We start from the raw sequence: 18,483 nt of genomic DNA, 5'->3' as shown, positions 1-18,483 counted from the left end.
TCTACAACTCTTATATTTTTATCTCGTTAATTAAAAAATAAAAATAAATTAATCATTGTTAATTTTTTATTTTCATTTTAAATCTCAATTCATCTTTTTTTTCATTTAAAATTTTTAAACCACCCAAACAAAAGATTTTAAATAAAAGAATTTTAAATGTGGGATTTAAAATGCAAGTTTTTAAATCTAAAATGCAAATACTTCAATTCAAACGCTACCTAAATTTAATGCCCAAGAAGAAGTTCAAAACAAAATGGTAGTTTAATCATGAACATTATATATTGCAAGCTGCAGCTTTTTAATTAGACAAAGGTAGAAACTTAGCTCATTTTTGGCAAGGACAGAATAACTTATTCTGATAGATATGTCACCACCCACAAATACAAATTAAAGACAAAGCACAATGAGCCAAACAAGCATTGAAACAGACATACATAAGAAGTCAAACAAGGCCTTGAAACACACAAAAATAAGAAGTCAAAAAAGACTTGACACATACATAATAAGAACTAGTTAAAAGTCGGATTTGCATCCAATAGCTTCGCCAACAGTCAAGAACACCCTTCCACCAATTTTGCTCACAAAGTTGGCCGCCTTTAGCTTGTGGATCACTTCCCATGTAGGGCTCGCAATTGCTAACTGATGACGCATCCACCATGTATAGGTCAGCATGTGTATATATATGTTATATATATATATATATATATATATTATGTAGCAGAAAGCGATCGATAGAGATAGATGAACAATATAATATAAAATCTGTTACCTCCTTCCCCTGTGACACCAAACTTTGATGGAGTTCCTCCAGACAAGCAATTCCAGATGTATCAATGTTCACCAAATCTACCGTAAATGTTAGGAAACCACCAGAAGATGTAAATATTTTCAGTGACAGTATTGCCAGCACATTTAAAAATTGATATACGTAAGAATGTACTAACTTACTGGAGATGTCGACAATCACGAGCCGAATGGTACTTGTGGTATTTCCTTTATCGTCCTCCAATTCTTCCCGAGCAACCCATTTGATGATCCTTTTTCAAGCAAAAATTTGAAAAGTGAGTTTACTGCTCATATAAGATATATATATATATATATATATTTGGCAGAATGCTCATATTAGATTTTTGATAGTTATCTGATAATATTTTTCAAAGAATCGTGGGGTGTAATTGAAAGTGACAAATGTTATATATATACCTTTCCCTGACGAAAGTGGCATTTGCAAAGCAAAGCAAGGAAGACTTGAGACGTACGATTAGAGTGCCAGGAGGCTTGACAGCCATAGGATACTGATGCACATCGCAGAACAAATCAGTTCCTGGAAGATTTCCCAGAGTTTCTGTTCCAGGTCTGATTGAAATCCATATGATCTTCAAAAACGATATTACCACCTGCACCACATGTTTATTAATTAACACCTTCAATAATCCCTAGTTAGCTCCCTTAACCCGCCAAACTGCAATTCATTAATCCACTTTGAAACAAATTAACTGCTGTTAATCACGCGACCGTTATTAGATCCTAGTAATTAGAAACACCATTTCGAATAGAGAGTTGACTAGCACACTGTTTGTTTGGGGTAAATAATAATGATTCCCTAGATATTGGAGCTTCAATTCAGATTTCCATCCATCCTGCATCACCCATAGTGCATTATATTCAATAAAGTGCTGGGGCATATATGCTTAAATTTGTGTCCAGCCGAACATCTACACAAAAGATTCCAGTCACTCTTTTTTTGTTTTTTTTTTATTGCTTGTGCGTCCTGTATGCTTGGACCTCCCCCATGTCGAGTTTAATAGAGAAAAAACGTCTTACATCTAATAATTAAAAATTAGATATGTGTCTAACCAAGTGACTAGGTTATTTTAATGAAATAGTCAATGTTTAAGTATACTTTAAAACTAATTAAAAAGTTAGAGACTTGAGACTTCTTGAGATTAAAAGCTATTTTGATAAAATAGATAACCCTTAAACATATTTTATATAAAAATTTAGTAATGCTGAGTGGGCTTAATAAATGAAAGGTTAATTCAAATCGGGCATTAAAGTATTCTTCTGAACGGCATACTCTACTACAGTTTTGACGCTCCTATTTTTCTAAGACTTAACCTCAATACCACTAGTTAGGTGAGAATAGCTTCTCATCACCAATTGATGTGAGCCCTCGGTAGTATATTGATTAGTTTTTAAGTTGTTCAAGTGTGAATGAACTTGAGTCGATATGAAAAATTTCACATCGGATAAAGTTAAGTTTATAACTAATATATAATAAAGACAAATAATCCATGAACTTGAAAACCTTAAAATTTTCAGTTAAAATGTGGTGTATGTTCTTTCATTATTTTTGTTCTTCTTCCCACTCTTAACAAGGAAAAAGAAACAAAAAGAAAAAAGAAGGAAGTAGATGGATAGTGATGAAAGAAGTGGGAAATTAATGACATTATATACGTACCGCTAAGAGGAGAGCGATCTCAACAGAAGAGAAAAGCACGCCAAAGAAGGCAAAAGAGGAGGCGACAGAGTCAAGCTTGTCAACCTTCCAGATTTTGTAAGCTTCGGAGATATCAATGAGTCCTGGAAGAGCAGAGAGAATAATGGAAGCAAGGATCGCAGTTGGCGTGTAATACAAGAGCTTCGTCAAGAATTGCAGCGATATCAACACTGTAATCCCCATCACAATGTTCGACACCAACGTTTCACATCCCGCCGCGTAATTCACCGCCGTCCGAGAGAACGAACCTGCTTCATCACATGTATGTGTGTTACTAATTACATGCAAGTGCGAATGCGCACGCCAGTGCTACTTTTAAACCAAAGAGAAGTTACCAGTTGCAACATAGCAAGAAGTAAAAGATCCGATGATGTTGGTGAGACCTATAGACAGCATTTCCTTGTTTCCGTCAAGACGGTATCCTTTCAAGGACGCAAAAGATCGACCAACAGCAACAGATTCCTATATATATATATATATATATGAAACCAATTAATTTAATTACACGAATAATTAATTAAGGTGGAAGAAAAGATAATTAGAATTTGAAGAGGGCACTAACAGTGAGGGCAACGAGAGCAACAACGAGTCCAGTTTTGGCTACTTGAGCGATGAAGGGGCTTTTGAAGTCTAGCTGATTGATGGAGCTTGGATTCAATCCTCCTTTAACGTGTTTCACAATATTAACACCGTTCTTGTCAGCTCTTGTCACGAAAACAATCAGAGTTGAGACTATCACTGACACGAGAGGTGAGATTGCCGCAAGCCAGAACAGTTTCTTCTTCCTTTTAGCCTGCCGGAAATAGGACTTTAATTCGTGAGAAAATAAGAAAAAGATGTGACCAACCTGGTGAGGTACATCATGATTAAGAAATGCACTCACCACAAATCTGGTCGATAGAATGAAGATCAAGAACGAGGATCCCAGGTAGAAATTACGAGGATTCCACTGTGTGTTTGAACAAAGTCCAGCATTCAGTAATTATTATGCTTGATAACATCATAAACTCAAGATTAACTATTTTGAAAAACGAATCATCAGTTGAAAAGTGAATAAATTAAATAGTTTACAGGATTTTGGAATGATCTCCAGACAGCTTTGAGGACAGAGATGATGTCAGTCTTGGTGGTGAAATGAGTGATACCCAACAGTCCCTTCAACTGTTGAAGACCAATAACAATGGCGGCTCCCGCCATGAATCCAACAATAACAGCGTGGGACAGAAAATCCACAAGGAACCCCAACCTGTTAATTCAATATTGGATAATAATTAAGTGTATCTATATCTAGAAATATATATACATATACATATATATATAACAGAAGTGAAACCAAAGGAAAAGACCTTAAGAGGCCAAAGGCAGCTTGAAAGATGCCAGCAAAGAGCGTGGTAGTCAAAACAAGCTTGGTGTAACCAAGGGAATCAGAAGCAGGATCTATAAGCTTCTGAACCATGGAAGATAAAAGAAGTGAAACCACAGCCACTGGTCCAACTGCTATGTCTCTTGAACTTCCCATTACAGCATAAATCAGTGGAGGCACGACACTTGTATCTGAACACGAGCCATACAAATTAATCAATCCAAACAACAAGCTTCTCAGTACTTAAAGTAGATCAGCTCATGCCACTTACAGAGGCCATATTGAGGATCGAGGTGTGCCAAGGTCGCATACCCAATGCTCTGCAGATAATACATCATAATACAATACAAAAACTGAGTGCAAATGATGACTTGCAAGCTGATTAAAAGGAAATTATAGAGATAGATAATTCACCTGGGGAATGCAGAGACTGGCAATAGTGAGACCAGCGAGCAAGTCGCTTCTGAATTTAGTGAGAGTATAGTGACGGCCCCAATGAAGAATAGGGAAAAGTGCCTGCAAGAGCGAAAGAAGAGGCTTGGGTCCAGGCTGGTCAGTGAGAGAGGAAAGCTTTTGGCGACACTGAGTAAAAGTTTTGGTAAGGGAATCAGAAAAGTGACTCCAGAGAGAGGGAGGTTCAGGAGTATTGAGCACCCACTCGGACCTCTCAGCCGAAGTAGCCATGCTTGAAGTGTTTGGGAGAACTCGGTCTCGTCACAGAACAGAGGCCTCACTATACTCTCACGAAGCCTATTTTTTCTCAAGCTCTCTGTGATCTTTTGAAGTTGAAGATCCCCACGATTTTGAGGCATCTTAAATAGACCCAAACGCACCTTTATGTGTTTCCCTTTTTAGAAAATAAACAAGTCAAATTATTAACAGACGAAAAGGATGAGGATATATTGAGGAGCACATGTGTGTTTTCCAGAGTATTACCTGGTGTTATTACAACTTTTCTTTCTCTTGCAAGCGCTATGAGAAAATAATTTAACAACTATATGTACCAGTGTCTCTGCAAAGACTTTTGCTCCTGTTGTTCAATTAATAGTACTGTAACTGTAATCCTATGTTTGACAGGAGAGAAAAGTGAGGTAAAAAAAAGTGAGGGAATACAACATTTTCCCTTACTGCCAAGAGAAAAGCAGAGGAAGAAAAAAGTGAGAAGAAAATAACATGTGACTCCTACATGATTTTATCTCCAATTTTTCTCTTCAAATATGAGAAAATTTTATTTTTAAATTTACCCACCACTTTTTTTATTACCGGCTCTAGCTTCCCACCATTTTTATCATGCTATTTGTAATATGGTTAAATTTTGATCATTAACCTTTGTGAACAAATAATATATTTAATTTTTAGATGAATTAGATAAATGCTATTTCTAAATTTTCAAGTTAATTTTCAGTTAAGTACGTTATATTTGCTTATAGTTTCAAATTTAAGATTATTTTATATATTTAATAATTTATTAATAAAATTTTAATTTGGATGAAATAATTTTTGTCAGTATTGGATAAAATACTTTTAATTATGTTTTTGTTCAAAATATATGATAGAAAATATTATTGTTATTATATATTCCCTCCGTTAAAAAATGTAAGGTATTTTTTTGATAACTTAGATGTTAAAAAATGTAAGACATTTTTAGTCTTTCGAGTTGTGATCATTGTCTGTTTTTCAAAAGTGTTTCTATTGATAATAACTTTATATTTATTATAGAATGTTTAATAGAGTTAAATATAAAAAGATAAAGTTAGTTTGAAAGTAGGTAACTACTTTATTAGGGGTGAGATTTAGTTAAAAATGTTTTATATTTTTTAACAGAGAGAGTATATAATAAGGGTATTACTGTCCATATAAAATTAATAACTTTTCTCTCTTCCCTTTTTTTTCTCGCTTAGACTTGGCTTCTCTTCATTTTTTTCATCACTTCATTTCCTTTCTACTTTCCATCTCAATTATTAAATTCATTTTTGAATGGTTGAGATTAATGTTTCATAAAATTAATTAATTATTTTTTATAAAATTTTATATTTTAATAATAATTTTATAAAACATTAAACTACAACCACTCAAAAATGAATTCAATGGTTGAAATGAAAAGTGAAGAAGAAATAAAGAGATGCCAATCTGCTTTTGCTCAACCAAACATAATGAGAGAAAATTATATATTTTTACTTTTTTCTTTTCTTCATTTTCTCTCGTCCTATTTTCTTTCCCTCCAATTTCCTCATGTGAAGCAAGCATAACAAAAATGTGAAAACGAAGAAGGGTGTGAAAATTCATTTAAAATTTTGATACTTCTTCTTCTTCTTTTTTAATTATGTAATCTGTGTAACTATGGTGTCTCGTAAAAACCCCACTATTCAACAATCATATAAACGCACAATACCACTTTCAAAAGTATGATATATCATGTTGATAAAAAAAAATTATAGAACATTAATTGACTATCAACTTCTTCAAATTGAAAAAAAGAAAATTATAAGCTATAGTATTCATATGCGTCATGCTAATAATTAATCAATATATATTGTTCATTCAAAACCTCCAGGTTTTTCAAGATGGATTTTCTTCGGTAGCTGTTGTGAAGGTGACTTAGGTCTGAATCTAATATTCCCCAACTTTGTGTAGACAGTGCTAGAATCAATGTGATTAACTTTAAGTAACCTGAATTTGTGAAATATCTGAGTAAAAGTTTGAAAAGGTAGGGGGAGGGGGGAAAACAAAGCCTCAATTGAGGGGGCATGTGGATATAATATGTCATAGAAATTATGGAATAAGGAAAAAAGAAAAAAAAATTAAAAATGAAAAGCTCACTATTTACCAATAGAGAGAAATTGAAGAAGTTGATGTTATATAAATTAGCTTATGAATTGGTAGATTTGGTTTGAATTTTAAATTTAAAATCTTGTAGTTTAACTATCACGTTTAAAATGTATATATTTAAAATTTTTTATTTGAGTAGTTTATAAAAATAATTCAAATGAAAAATGGGCAAAATTCTCTCCTCTTCCTTCTATGAAGAAAAGAAATTAGTTGAGATTTTAAACAAAAGTTAAAAATCAGAAATAATAAGTTTAAGAGATGAAAAAAAAAAATAAGAATCAGAGACATCAATAATAAAACAAAAAAAAAAGAATGTTTGAAGTGATTGAAATTTTAAATGATTATGATATATGAAAATTTTGAAATTACAAGGAAATGTAATAATAGATGGATTTGGCCCTTAAATTTTGTTTATTCAAATGAGAGATTTGATCTAAATTTAAATTCCAATCAATTCACAATGACCAAGAGAATTATTGGATTAACTGTGGCTTCAAAATCAAGTTTGATTAGACAACAGTAACTATATGTGATAATCAGATCAAACATTTATTCAAATGAGAGATTTGATCCAAATTTAAATTCCAATCAATTCACAATGACAAAGAGAATTATTGGATTAACTGTGGTTTCAAAATCAAGTTTGATTAGACAACAGTAACTATATGTGATAATCACATCAAACATTTAGTAGGAAACTACTTGTAATAGGCACACCAATAATTATATTCGACGGTGATTAATTAGAGAGCTCTGATCTGATAATTTTAGACAATGACGGAAGCATATGCTCGCACTTCAAAAGGCTGTCCCAGTTTTAATATGCAATTTGAATGTGTTAGAGGAAAAGCCTGCCCTGAATTAAAATGATTTATGAGTAGAAATTTAACAAAAAGGAAGCCATCAGTTATAATATTTACAAAATGGCCAAGTTGTAACTTCTAAAGGTGATAAACGGTAAGCGCTTATGAGCCTGGCCCAAGTAAGTTGAGGCGTAAAAGTCAAGTTATCATAAATTTTTCGAGCTAGGCTTTCCATAAGTTTTTTTTTCAATTTCTATCATTTAAAAAAATAATTTTTACATTATAATATTACATATTTTAAAAAAAATTATAATATTCAAGAATTAAAAATAAATAATATAAATTCTAATTGAAAAATATAAACATATATTTTAAAGTATAAATTTAACTTAAAAATAAAAAATAAAATATTTTTTAAGGATAAAATAAGAAGAGGGGCCTAAACTTGAAAAAATGATAATAAAATTATTTCAAATTATATAAATAATAATTTAATCTTTTAAAATGTCATAATTCTCATGAAGTCCCTATGGACCTCTATGTCAGTAAATTTTAAAGTAAAAAAATAATTATACCTTTATTGAAAATAACAAATCGTAATCACAACTTTTGTTTAAAAAAATCATAATTTTAATTTTATAAATCACAAAAGTTGAACAATAAATTATAACTTATCAAATGTAATTTATATAATTAAAAAGTAAGCCCCAATTATAATTTTTATTTAAAGAATAACAACTTTTATTCTGTGAATCGCAAAAGTTGAATAAGAAATCACAATTTATCAAGTGTAATTTTTATTATTGAAAAATAAGTTCTCAAAATAACAAAACCCATTTACAACTTTCATTTAAAGAAATACAACTTTTATTTAAAAAATTACAAGAATTAAATAAGAAATCACAACTTGTTAATAAGAGTAAAATGATCTTTTTAATTTAAAATTTATTGAAAGAGATTCTTAAAAATTTTAGTGAAATTATAGCATTTTGATGGATCGGATTGTTTTTTTATATAATTTGAAAAAAATTTATAATCATTTTTTTTAAATTTCTTTATATATACGTGTACATAATTCAATGAAATTCAACCAACAACTTCTTTGAAGAGATTCCCCTCCATAGGATTGGAATCTTTGTAGTAAGCACAGTATAGTAGTGTGAGTCTGTGAGAGTGGCATCCAATTCTTTGGTGACAGATGCAGTATTCAGTCTTCTTTTTTTTTTTTTTCATGTTAATAAAACAAAGAACCATAATAATAGAAGCCTTATTGAGTCAACCCATTAACAACGAAGCAATCATGAATGAGCTAACCATGAAACATCTTTTTCAGTGGTCCACTAAATAAACAAGTGTCTGTGAGATCGAGCACCGCAAACCAGCGCCATATATATGTCTCTCATTTATTGAATCTTGACGCATTTCACAGGATCCCACTGTACAGACCTCATATATCGATCCTATCCAAATACTATACCAAAGTGTAGGAAAGAGAAAGAGGCACACACAATAAATGACATCATAAATCACCAAAACCCTGTATATAGTGGTACTGGAACCGACTATACAATAGAGGATGTCGCAGATTACTGCTGGATTTAGCAGTAAGCAGCGATTGAGTACGCTGATACAACGTATCTCAGTAAGTACTGGAACATGCTTATAATTATTTGTTTTTACAGCTGGATGTAGAGGAAGGCACGTTTAGTCCTCCCGAAGAAAAATTGTAATTGAAAGACATTGGTTAATCCCAAGCAAGTGACTCAATATCATGAGATTGATGAGTCTTATCATCTTTTCCTATTGATCTTAATCAGCAATAATGAAATGTGATTTATCATGGATACATGGGAGCCATTTTGGCGGTAAGACATGCTTCAACAGCCTCTCCTACAGACAGAAAAACCCTTTCTCCAATTTTGCTCACAAACTTGGCTATTCTCAGCTTGTGAATCACTTGCCACCTAGGATTGGCTATGGCCAACTGAGAAAGTAATAAGAGAATTAAACCAAGGGAGATTCATAAGTGTATATATATTAATTAATAATCTTCAAGACAAAAGTGATCGAAAGGAAATACAAGAGGCTTACCCGCAGCCCATTGGAAGCCAGACTGATATGTAGCTCCTCCAGTGAAGCAATCCCCGCTGTGTCAATATTCATCAGACCTATGATTGTGGTTAAAAATTAAAAAAAAAAAAAGATTTCAATTTTGTTTAGAGAATACGTAAAAAGACGCTAATTAAAGAGCTCGGACATGTTTAACCACCAAACATTTGATTCAACTAGCAAGGAGTTGTACAAGCTACCAAAAACCCTTTGATCTAGTGGTACCAAGTTGTGACTTTGTAGCACTAGGTTTTGTGTTTGATCTCATGCCTCTTCAGGCACTACGCCTGCGTTCTAAAAAAAAATTAAAAAAAATGGGGGATTGTACCACCTTAACTAGAAGTTTTGAGTTCAAGCTCTTGGAATACATGCATAGCAGCAATAGTGATAAAGCTTTCACTCAAAAGGGTACTAAACCAGCTCAATTTAGATTAATTTGACCATATTAAAGTCCTCTCAATTTGACGAGGGGTGGTGTGAAATATCAAATTAGAGGTAAAAAAATAGACGGACCCAACCCTTATGGGCTTAGATCCTTGAGCTTGATTTCTCAAAAAATGATCAATTTCTAAAACCCAAATCTCATTAGAAGGCTCAAGGCTGGGCACGTAATCCCATTTTATTTTTAAAAAAATTTAAAAATAAAAAATTTAATAAAATAAATAAATACAAATATAAATATAGAATCTTAATCAAGTTTTAAAATGAAGATAAAAATTTTCAATTCAAATTAACCTTATCAAATCTAATAAATAAAAAAGTTATGTATCATAGGGTACAACATTAATCAAAACCAAGAAATAGACCTTACAAAATAACTATATTTAAGAAATTAATAAAAAAATATACTTGAAATAAATGGCAAAAGAACCAACATCAATTACTTTAACAATGTTATACTTAAAAAGTCATCGATATTTTAGGGAATAGAGTTTGGAGGGTTGTTCAAGCTCGAGCCCCTTTTTTAGGACTTACTAGGGTTGGGCCTAAAAGCCCAATTTTTTCAAAAACCATCATTTTTTTAAGCCTGAACCTTTATCTAAATCGAACCTTTAAACTTGGCTCTTATTCTTTACTCTATATCAAATGCATTATGCAACAACAAAAAAACAAAAAACAAATTAAAGAGCTGGGGTATGTATTCAATGGTGCTTACTTGACATGTCAAGGACAACATATTTGAAGGTGCTTTGTGCCGTGGGATCTTCCACACCACCATCATTAATTATTCGTCTCACAATCCTTTAACACGACAGACAAAAGTGTTGTCGTCTTAGAATCTTTAGGAAAATATCCGAGCACGAAAGAAACTAACCAAATTGGGGAGAGCAAGGTAGAAAGGTAGAGACGTACCTTTCCTTAACAAGATTAGAATTTGCAAAACAAAGACAAGCAGATTTGACACGAACTATTAACACTCCTGGAATCTTGACCGCCATTGGATATTGTTCAGCATCACAAAACTCATCAGTTCCTGGAAGCCTTCCAACAATTGCTATCCCAGGTTGAATGGATATTAGGATTATTTTTGCAAATGATATGATAACCTGCATTATGTATAATTAATCTAGTAGTTCCCTTATTTCTCCTCTTCATAAGAAAACAGATGGCCCCTCTTTGAAATGCCGTATATATGTTAAATGACAATAACAAGTCTCATTTATTTATGTTTTGGTACTATATTTTAGGATATTTGTAATGCCAATATTTCTTATCTTTCGCATTCAGTTCAAAGTTAGATTATTCATGTGTTTATTTTCAAGGTTGAATTCATATTTTGGACTAAAAGTTTTGTATAAAAATTTTCAATTAAGAAGCCCAATGAATTGGACTATAAAAATCTCCCAAGCTCTTTTAGAAGATCTAGTGTAAAGTAGAGTCATAGGAGGCCCAATCCATGATAAAGAGGTGTTCAAGATCTTAAAACTTGGATTAAAAAAGTGAAGAGATAATACAACTTTAAATTCCTAACTTTAACCTTTGAATTTTAACTCGATACAATTCAATCCTTCTAATTTATTGAGTTAACAACCTATGAAAATTGAGTTGTATTGATTCAAAAAAAAAAACTAAAAGGACTAACCTGATTCAAGTTAATAAATCATAAGAATTGAATTGCTCCCAATCAAATTAAAATTTAGGAACTAAATCAATAATTGAAAAAAATAAGTAAAGGACCAAAAGTTACATTTTTCTAGAAATAAGCTATTCCACTTGCTAAATTAATATAATGATACTCATTTTTCAAACTCTTTTGCACAGCACACATGCAGTTTAGTATATGCACATCTAAATGGTGGGATCAAATCAATGTGATCAATCGGCAAACCTAGAACATCATCACTAGAATACAATCTAAGAAAGCTAGATTTTCCATATTATTTAGGGTAATAAAAAGCGAGAAAATTACCGCAGTGAGAAGACCAATTTCGACAGAGAAAAACACGATGCCGAAAAAGGCTGCAGCACAAGCCAAGAAATCGATCTTATCAACCTTCCATATGTGCATAGCTTTCTTGACGTCAATGATTCCTGGTAAAGCTGAAAGAATCATTGAAGCTAGCACTGCTGTTGGAGTTGAACGCAGCCACATTTTCAAATGTTTCAGTGAAAACATCACTGTGAGAGCCATCACTATGTTCGAAACCATTGTTTCCGCGCCACAACTATAGTTCACAGCAGTACGTGAAAATGAACCTGTACAGTTTTTCACTCTTCTTCATTGATGTTGATAATAATGTAATGAATATTAATTGCATTGAAGAAGTAATTGATTACCCGTGGCAACATAGCAAGAAGTGAAAGATCCAACAATGTTGATTAGGCCTAATGATACCATTTCTTTGTTGGGATCAAGATTGTATCCTCTTAAGGCTGCAAAAGATCGACCAACTGCAATAGCTTCCTTTAAAAATAGAAATGTCGCATGCATGAACCACAGCAGAAATCAGAAAGACCATATCAAGTAATTTATAAGTGTTATTAGAATTGATGAAGTGAATTAAATTAATCAAGTGGAGGGCCCCACCGTTAGTGAAATTATGGCAACAATAAAGCCAATCTTGACCAAACTTGCAATGAGCTTGGAATCAAAGTTTAACTGGTATAATGAACTAGGGTTGAAGCTACTTCCATCGATTTTTCCCAGGACCTCTACTTTATCTTGATGATCAGCATTAATTCTGAATACAATCAGACACGACACAATGACTGAGAGTAGAGGAGCGAATGTGGACAGCCAGAAGATTTTCTTGTGCCTTCTTCCCTGATAATATTAGAGAGAAAATGAGAATCACATAAATTAAATACCAGTACTTGTTCGAAACAGAGAAAGAGAACACATCTGCAAGAATAATGAGAGGATACCATATCTTAACTCAAAATATTAGGGTTTAAATTTATGGGTTATTTCTCTCTATTTTGTATTGGTAATTAAGCTTAACTTCATATGATATAAGACTTTCAACATCTTCTTAAGTTTATTCACACGTCAGACAACCAAATAATTAACTTTCATGACCTTTCAGAAACACTATTTACTCACCAGAAATCTGGTGATCAGAATGAAAGCCAGAAATGAGCTCCCAAGAATTAAACTAGAATAATTCCACTTCGACTGAAAAAGACCAGAGAATTAGAAAACCATTATTAATTTATAAGATAAACTTTGATTCCTATATACAGACACACCACGCCCTTTTCTAATCTTACTTGGTCACGCACAGATGTCCAAACAGCTTTCGTGACAGAAATTACATCAGTTTTGTTTGTGAAGTTCTTGATGCCAAGTAGTCCTTTCATTTGCTGTAAGCCAATGATAACAGCAGCTCCAGCCAAGAACCCCACAATCGTTGCATGGGAAAAATAATCAACCAGAAACCCTAACCTGCAAAATGTTGAGCTTTCTTGTCATATAATTAATATGAGCTCAACAGGATTCAAACAACGTACTAGCTTCAATTTAAACAGTGACCTGAAGAGTCCAAAGGAAACCTGAAAGATGCCAGTAAAGAAAGTTGCAGTGAAGACGAGTCGGGTGTAAGCAGCAGAATCTTGATGAGGATCTTTCAATTTTCTAATCATTGTGGAAAGAAGCACTGAATCCACAGATACAGGACCGATCACTATTTCCCTTGAGCTTGTGAGTAAAGAAAATATGATCGGTGGGATAATGCTTGTATCTGAAATAATTAATCATACTGCACCATTTAGATGATTTCTCACCAAAAAAAAAATGGAAATGAGAAATATTTTAAAGCTTAATTAATGCAAAACAATATGCCTCTGGGCTCTGCTAAAACAACTTAGAAGGTGATCATTCAACTTACACAGTCCATATTTAGGATTAAGCTCTGCCATAGTTGCATATCCCATACTCTGCATGTTGATTAATATAAGTATCATTGATATCAACATATCAATTAATATAAAATATGCATTTTTTTCTGACAAAAAAATATACCCTTTTTAAGCAAGTTAAGCTATTCACAAGTGTTGAATAATAATAATATGCTCATTTTTTGAATTTTGTATAATGCAATCAATGTTATCATCAGGATGACTATTATATATATATATATATATATATTTATATATATATATATATATAATATATATATATATATATAATTTGGTAATTTTATCACATTTAAACACTATTAAGATGCACTCGATCGCACCAAAAAAACTCTATTAATTATTAAATATGTCAATATTTTCAATGATTAAAAATAAAATTGTAGACAAATTTTCATAGCTCTTTTGTCATTTTATAGAAAACTCAAATGCTGACAATAATCCCTCAATAAACTATAAATTATTTATCTAAATTTATGAGTGGAAAAATACCTTATCTTAACTCAAAACCCTAAGACTCAAATTTATTAGTCCTTTCTTTATTTTATATTATTTACTAAATTCAACTTTGTCAAATGTGGGATGTTTAACATTGTTTTATATTCACTTATACTTAGACAACATAATAGTTATCAATTTTTTCTTGTTGTGCACAATTGCCATCTTATTGGAGGTAATCATATTCTAGGTTAGATTATACTAAATGACGTTACATCTTCAATTAGGTAGTGAGAAACAAACTCATTCTACTAGACCCAACTCTTACCAATAGTTTGTTATCCATTTGTTGTTATTCGAACAAATTTCAATTTACTCCCTATTATTGAAGAATTTATTCTCTCTTTTAATATAGCTAGCTAAAATCAAGTATAAATAAACTTGAAATATATGAATCATAGAGTAAAGTGGACTTGCAAGTAAAGCAATCAAAATCAAGTGATTAGATATAAATCAAGTAACGTACATTTGGAAGCGAAAATGACACTAAAATTGACAGCTATATATATATATATATATATTATATAGATGCAAATTAAATTTCAAACAATATATATGAAACATTTGACCAGATTTGGATTTTATAATATTAATAATTAGCCTCAACCTGTGCGCTTTATGTATGGGAAACATGTTTTTTAAAGCATATAAAATTTTGAAAAAGAAAAATAATTGTTTGGAAAAAAAATTAATGATCACATCACTAAATAATATAATAATGATACTTTTTCATTCTATTTTTTTATAACAACTTTTTAATCCTACTTAAATAATAGGGAGAATCTCACTTAGAGCCTTCAAAGCATAAAAATTGCCCTCTCTCTTTTCATGAATGTACAAGACAATATTCATAAAATATCAACACAATATCTTGTAATGTACAATTGGCCCAAGGGACAAAAGTGAAAATTGCCTAGTTTCAAATGTACAAGTTTTGCAAGATGAAAGAACAACAAAATGTCCATGAATGCACAACATAATATCCATAAATTTTCAACCTAATGTCCTATAATTGACAACAAAATGTCTAAGGATAAATGTATCTTTTTTTCATTAAAATATACTTTTACTTAAAGCTTTTGAGCTTGCAAAGATTTTTCAAACTATATTGGAGCCTAAATAAAAATTGTTGTGTTATCAGGGCCCTAAGTGGGATTCTCCCAAAATAATAACTAATAAAACAGTAACTAACTCAAGATCTAAAAAAAGAGTTGATGATTTTTGCCCCAATCTAACCCGCCAGGTAGTCCTAAAAATGAGATCAATAGAATATATAGAAGAAGTGAGTCAAGAAGTTGGATGTGAATAATGCATAAAATGTTTTTAAAAGAAATTATTTCAGTTGAACTTAACAATTCTCTAATGGGATTCCATTCCAAAGAAAAATGAGTTAAAAGTAAAGGTACATACCTGGGGAATGGTGAGGCTAGCAAGAGTAAGACCAGCTAATAAGTCGTTCTTAAACTTGGAGGCATTATAGTGTCTGAGAGAGTCCAAAATGGGAAAGAAGTGGTAAACCAGGGAGAGAAGATGTTTGAAGAGAGACTTGTGATTGGCACGAGAAGGCACACAAGTGTGCTTAGCTATGTTCCACAATTGAAGCCAAGGACTCGGAAGGTCTGGAGGATTCCTAACCCACTCATCTCTCTTATTGTGTTCTCCATTCCTGTCCATCTCCACCAGCTCCTCCAAACTATAGCACCATTGATCTCTCACCACCTTCCCACAAGCCATCATCATTAATTTCCACCTTTAATTCTTATTCCTCTACTACATGAAATTCCCTTTCCACCTTCAGTGCCTATTCCCTTTCAATTCTCTCTCCCTTCCTCACCTTAAGAAATAATGCAAATCGAATAAAAGGAGGAAGGGAGGCTAATAAAGGAACGTTTTTATCTGCTAGCTGCAAATTTCAGTTTTTAAGCATGCTTGCTTGTTGTCACTAGTCATGGTGTACCAGTAAGATATTAATAATATATATTGGCACTACAATTGAAGACAAAGAAAGGAATCTTAGTGAGAGTGAATCTCTTTCCCCCTAATGAGGAGGTAAGATTTTGTTTGGGAGTGTGGAAAGGGCATTTAGTGTAATTCATAATTGTGAAAGGCATAAGGGAGGTGACTCTTTAATAGTGCCAATAAGTGCTGATGTGATGTGATGTGACTTATTTAATTGGGCATGGCTATGAGGTGCCTTTATATGCTTTTGGGAAAATTACTCCTCAAAGCGAAATGAAACAAATATTTGTTTAACAAGACCTTAAATTTGGGTAATTATTTATAAGGACATTAGTATTGTAAGAAAATTAATTTTCAATACTAGATAACCAAAATGTACTAACTAAGCAAGAGTAGTTATTTTCAAGACTATCTCTAACTATTAATAAAAGATTATTTAGTAGCAATTACATAGTAACAATTTATATAAACCATTATGAAATCTGACTATTATATCAATTTTAACCCAAACCACTATAATATTGTAACAATTTAACCTTCGCATTTTAGTGAAAGATATAATAGTAATTACAGTAGCAGTTTACCTCCTATAAATCACTACAAAGATTGTAGTGGTTCTGCAAAACCACTACTAAGGAAGGTGTCGAATGGCATGAAAAGTTGATAGCGATTTGGATGGTGAAACCTACAAATCTTTTGGTAATTTTGACTTAAACCACTACTAACCTATCTCAAGTAACAAATAGTCAACTTTATAGTGGTTTGCATAGCAATTTAGTATTAAGTTGCTACCATTTTGGAAACACATTAAAGACAGTCTTACCTAGACATTAGGGCTCATGTTAATACTAAATAATAGTGGTTTTGGTGAGAACTACTACTATTGTCACGTTTATATAAACTTTCACCCTCCTTATTTTTTTACTTTTGGCAAAATTTTCTCTTACCCGTGCTTTATAAAAATCTATTGCACTCACTAGTTCAAAATGTTTCCCAAGATGCTTTCCCTCCTCCTACTAATGTTCAACTTAGATAACATATTCAACAGCAACGACCTAGAGGAGCAACCGCAATAGGAAGGTGTTAAGGGTGATTCAGAAGTTGAAAACTTGAGGGACAGGGGTTTCCTTAAAGTCCCAATCCAGATGATTGAGGAATTTTTAGACCATGAGATATTTGAGTCCTAGGGGACCAATAGCCAGACTAGCATGCAGAGGAAGGGCTACAGGCTTATAATGCAAGGTAATCAATTATTTAGATTTTATTATTTAAATTTATGTAGTTATTTAATTTAATTTATTCTTAAAAGTAATTATTAAATTTAAATATTTTTAGAGCCTAATGGCAATACCTATGAGAGGATATTGCAAGAGCAAGAGCGAGACCTATAGACCTTACCTAAAGATCATCGCATGCTGATAAGATGAAACGCAACTAGCTAGCCAGTCTGTCAGTCATGTCAACTCTACAATGTTTTCCAAATGTGACTTGAGAAAAAATACAATGTTTTTCTTATTAATCTACCCATTTAGAGGAGGGTTAGGCGACAAGCTAAGGAGAAGACTTAGGAACAAATTATAAAGGTATTTATTTATTTAATTTTAATTAATTATTTTAATAATTTATTTATATCTATGTTTATGAATAATATCTAATTATTAATTATATTTAATTAATTATAATTATATTATATTTAGTTAATTTTATTTTTTATTCTTTTGTTTATTTAATTTACTAAATATTATATTTATTTATTATAATTATATTAATTGTTTGTCATTATTTATGTAGAAAAAATTTGTAGTGATGGACAACCAAAAGTCGTACTCACTTTCTAAGATGGAACGGGTGGAAGAACGGTAGAAACAGCCTATTTTGGAAATATACTAGAAATATAATGAGGATGGGATGAAATCAATGGAGGAGATAGTGGCGAATAGCCCTCTTGAAGTGAATCCCAATTATTGGGATAATTTTGTTAAGTGGTGCTATATTCCTGCTCAGCAGGTAATTAATTTTGTTTATTAACATATATTGTTTTATTTAAATGTAAATTAATATTTTAT

At 31.9% G+C, this 18,483-nt stretch overlaps 2 protein-coding genes across 2 annotated transcripts; both read right to left on the bottom strand.

Annotated features, from left to right (window-relative positions):
* Positions 1 to 260: 260 nt before the first annotated feature.
* LOC129308468 (sulfate transporter 2.1) lies at positions 261 to 4,645 on the bottom strand. The gene is made up of 12 exons (XM_054949576.1): positions 4,278 to 4,645; positions 4,135 to 4,183; positions 3,847 to 4,054; positions 3,572 to 3,746; positions 3,384 to 3,449; positions 3,063 to 3,293; positions 2,836 to 2,962; positions 2,462 to 2,748; positions 1,204 to 1,397; positions 949 to 1,037; positions 770 to 846; positions 261 to 639 (listed from the first exon to the last, which is right to left on the bottom strand). Exons 1-12 carry the CDS (start codon positions 4,545 to 4,547, stop codon positions 514 to 516), a joined length of 1,899 nt encoding a protein of 632 aa, XP_054805551.1. The 5' UTR covers positions 4,548 to 4,645; the 3' UTR covers positions 261 to 513.
* A 4,687-nt stretch (positions 4,646 to 9,332) lies between these two features.
* On the bottom strand, positions 9,333 to 16,192 carry LOC129308984 (early nodulin-70-like). Its single transcript, XM_054950335.1, has 12 exons — positions 15,869 to 16,192; positions 13,933 to 13,981; positions 13,578 to 13,785; positions 13,316 to 13,490; positions 13,149 to 13,214; positions 12,633 to 12,869; positions 12,383 to 12,509; positions 12,015 to 12,301; positions 10,958 to 11,151; positions 10,761 to 10,846; positions 9,587 to 9,663; positions 9,333 to 9,479 (listed from the first exon to the last, which is right to left on the bottom strand). The coding sequence occupies exons 1-12, from the start codon at positions 16,190 to 16,192 to the stop codon at positions 9,333 to 9,335; spliced, it is 1,977 nt and encodes a 658-aa protein (XP_054806310.1).
* Positions 16,193 to 18,483: the final 2,291 nt, after the last annotated feature.

Source organism: Prosopis cineraria, unplaced genomic scaffold (assembly GCF_029017545.1).
Source record: "Prosopis cineraria cultivar Desert tree isolate PC_DT_omini unplaced genomic scaffold, ASM2901754v1 PC4, whole genome shotgun sequence".
NCBI classification, from domain to species: Eukaryota; Viridiplantae; Streptophyta; class Magnoliopsida; order Fabales; family Fabaceae; genus Prosopis; species Prosopis cineraria.
The sequence above is the reverse complement of the archived record's forward strand: the minus strand, read 5'-3'. Positions and strand labels throughout refer to the sequence as shown.

Bases quoted from the DNA above. Each gene is read 5' to 3' on its own strand.
- LOC129308468 (XM_054949576.1), bottom strand. From the start codon at position 4,547: ATGGCTACTTCGGCTGAGAGGTCCGAGTGGGTGCTCAATACTCCTGAA. The intron at 3,450-3,571 runs GTAAACTATTTA...TCAAACACACAG, and splicing joins GGAGATCATTCCAAAATCCT to TGGAATCCTCGTAATTTCTA. The intron at 3,294-3,383 runs GTGAGTGCATTT...TATTTCCGGCAG, and splicing joins TTCTATCGACCAGATTTGTG to GCTAAAAGGAAGAAGAAACT.
- LOC129308984 (XM_054950335.1), bottom strand. From the start codon at position 16,192: ATGGCTTGTGGGAAGGTGGTGAGAGATCAATGGTGCTATAGTTTGGAG. The intron at 13,982-15,868 runs GTATGTACCTTT...ATCAACATGCAG, and splicing joins CTAGCCTCACCATTCCCCAG to AGTATGGGATATGCAACTAT. The intron at 12,510-12,632 runs GTGGGGCCCTCC...CTATTTTTAAAG, and splicing joins TTGCCATAATTTCACTAACG to GAAGCTATTGCAGTTGGTCG.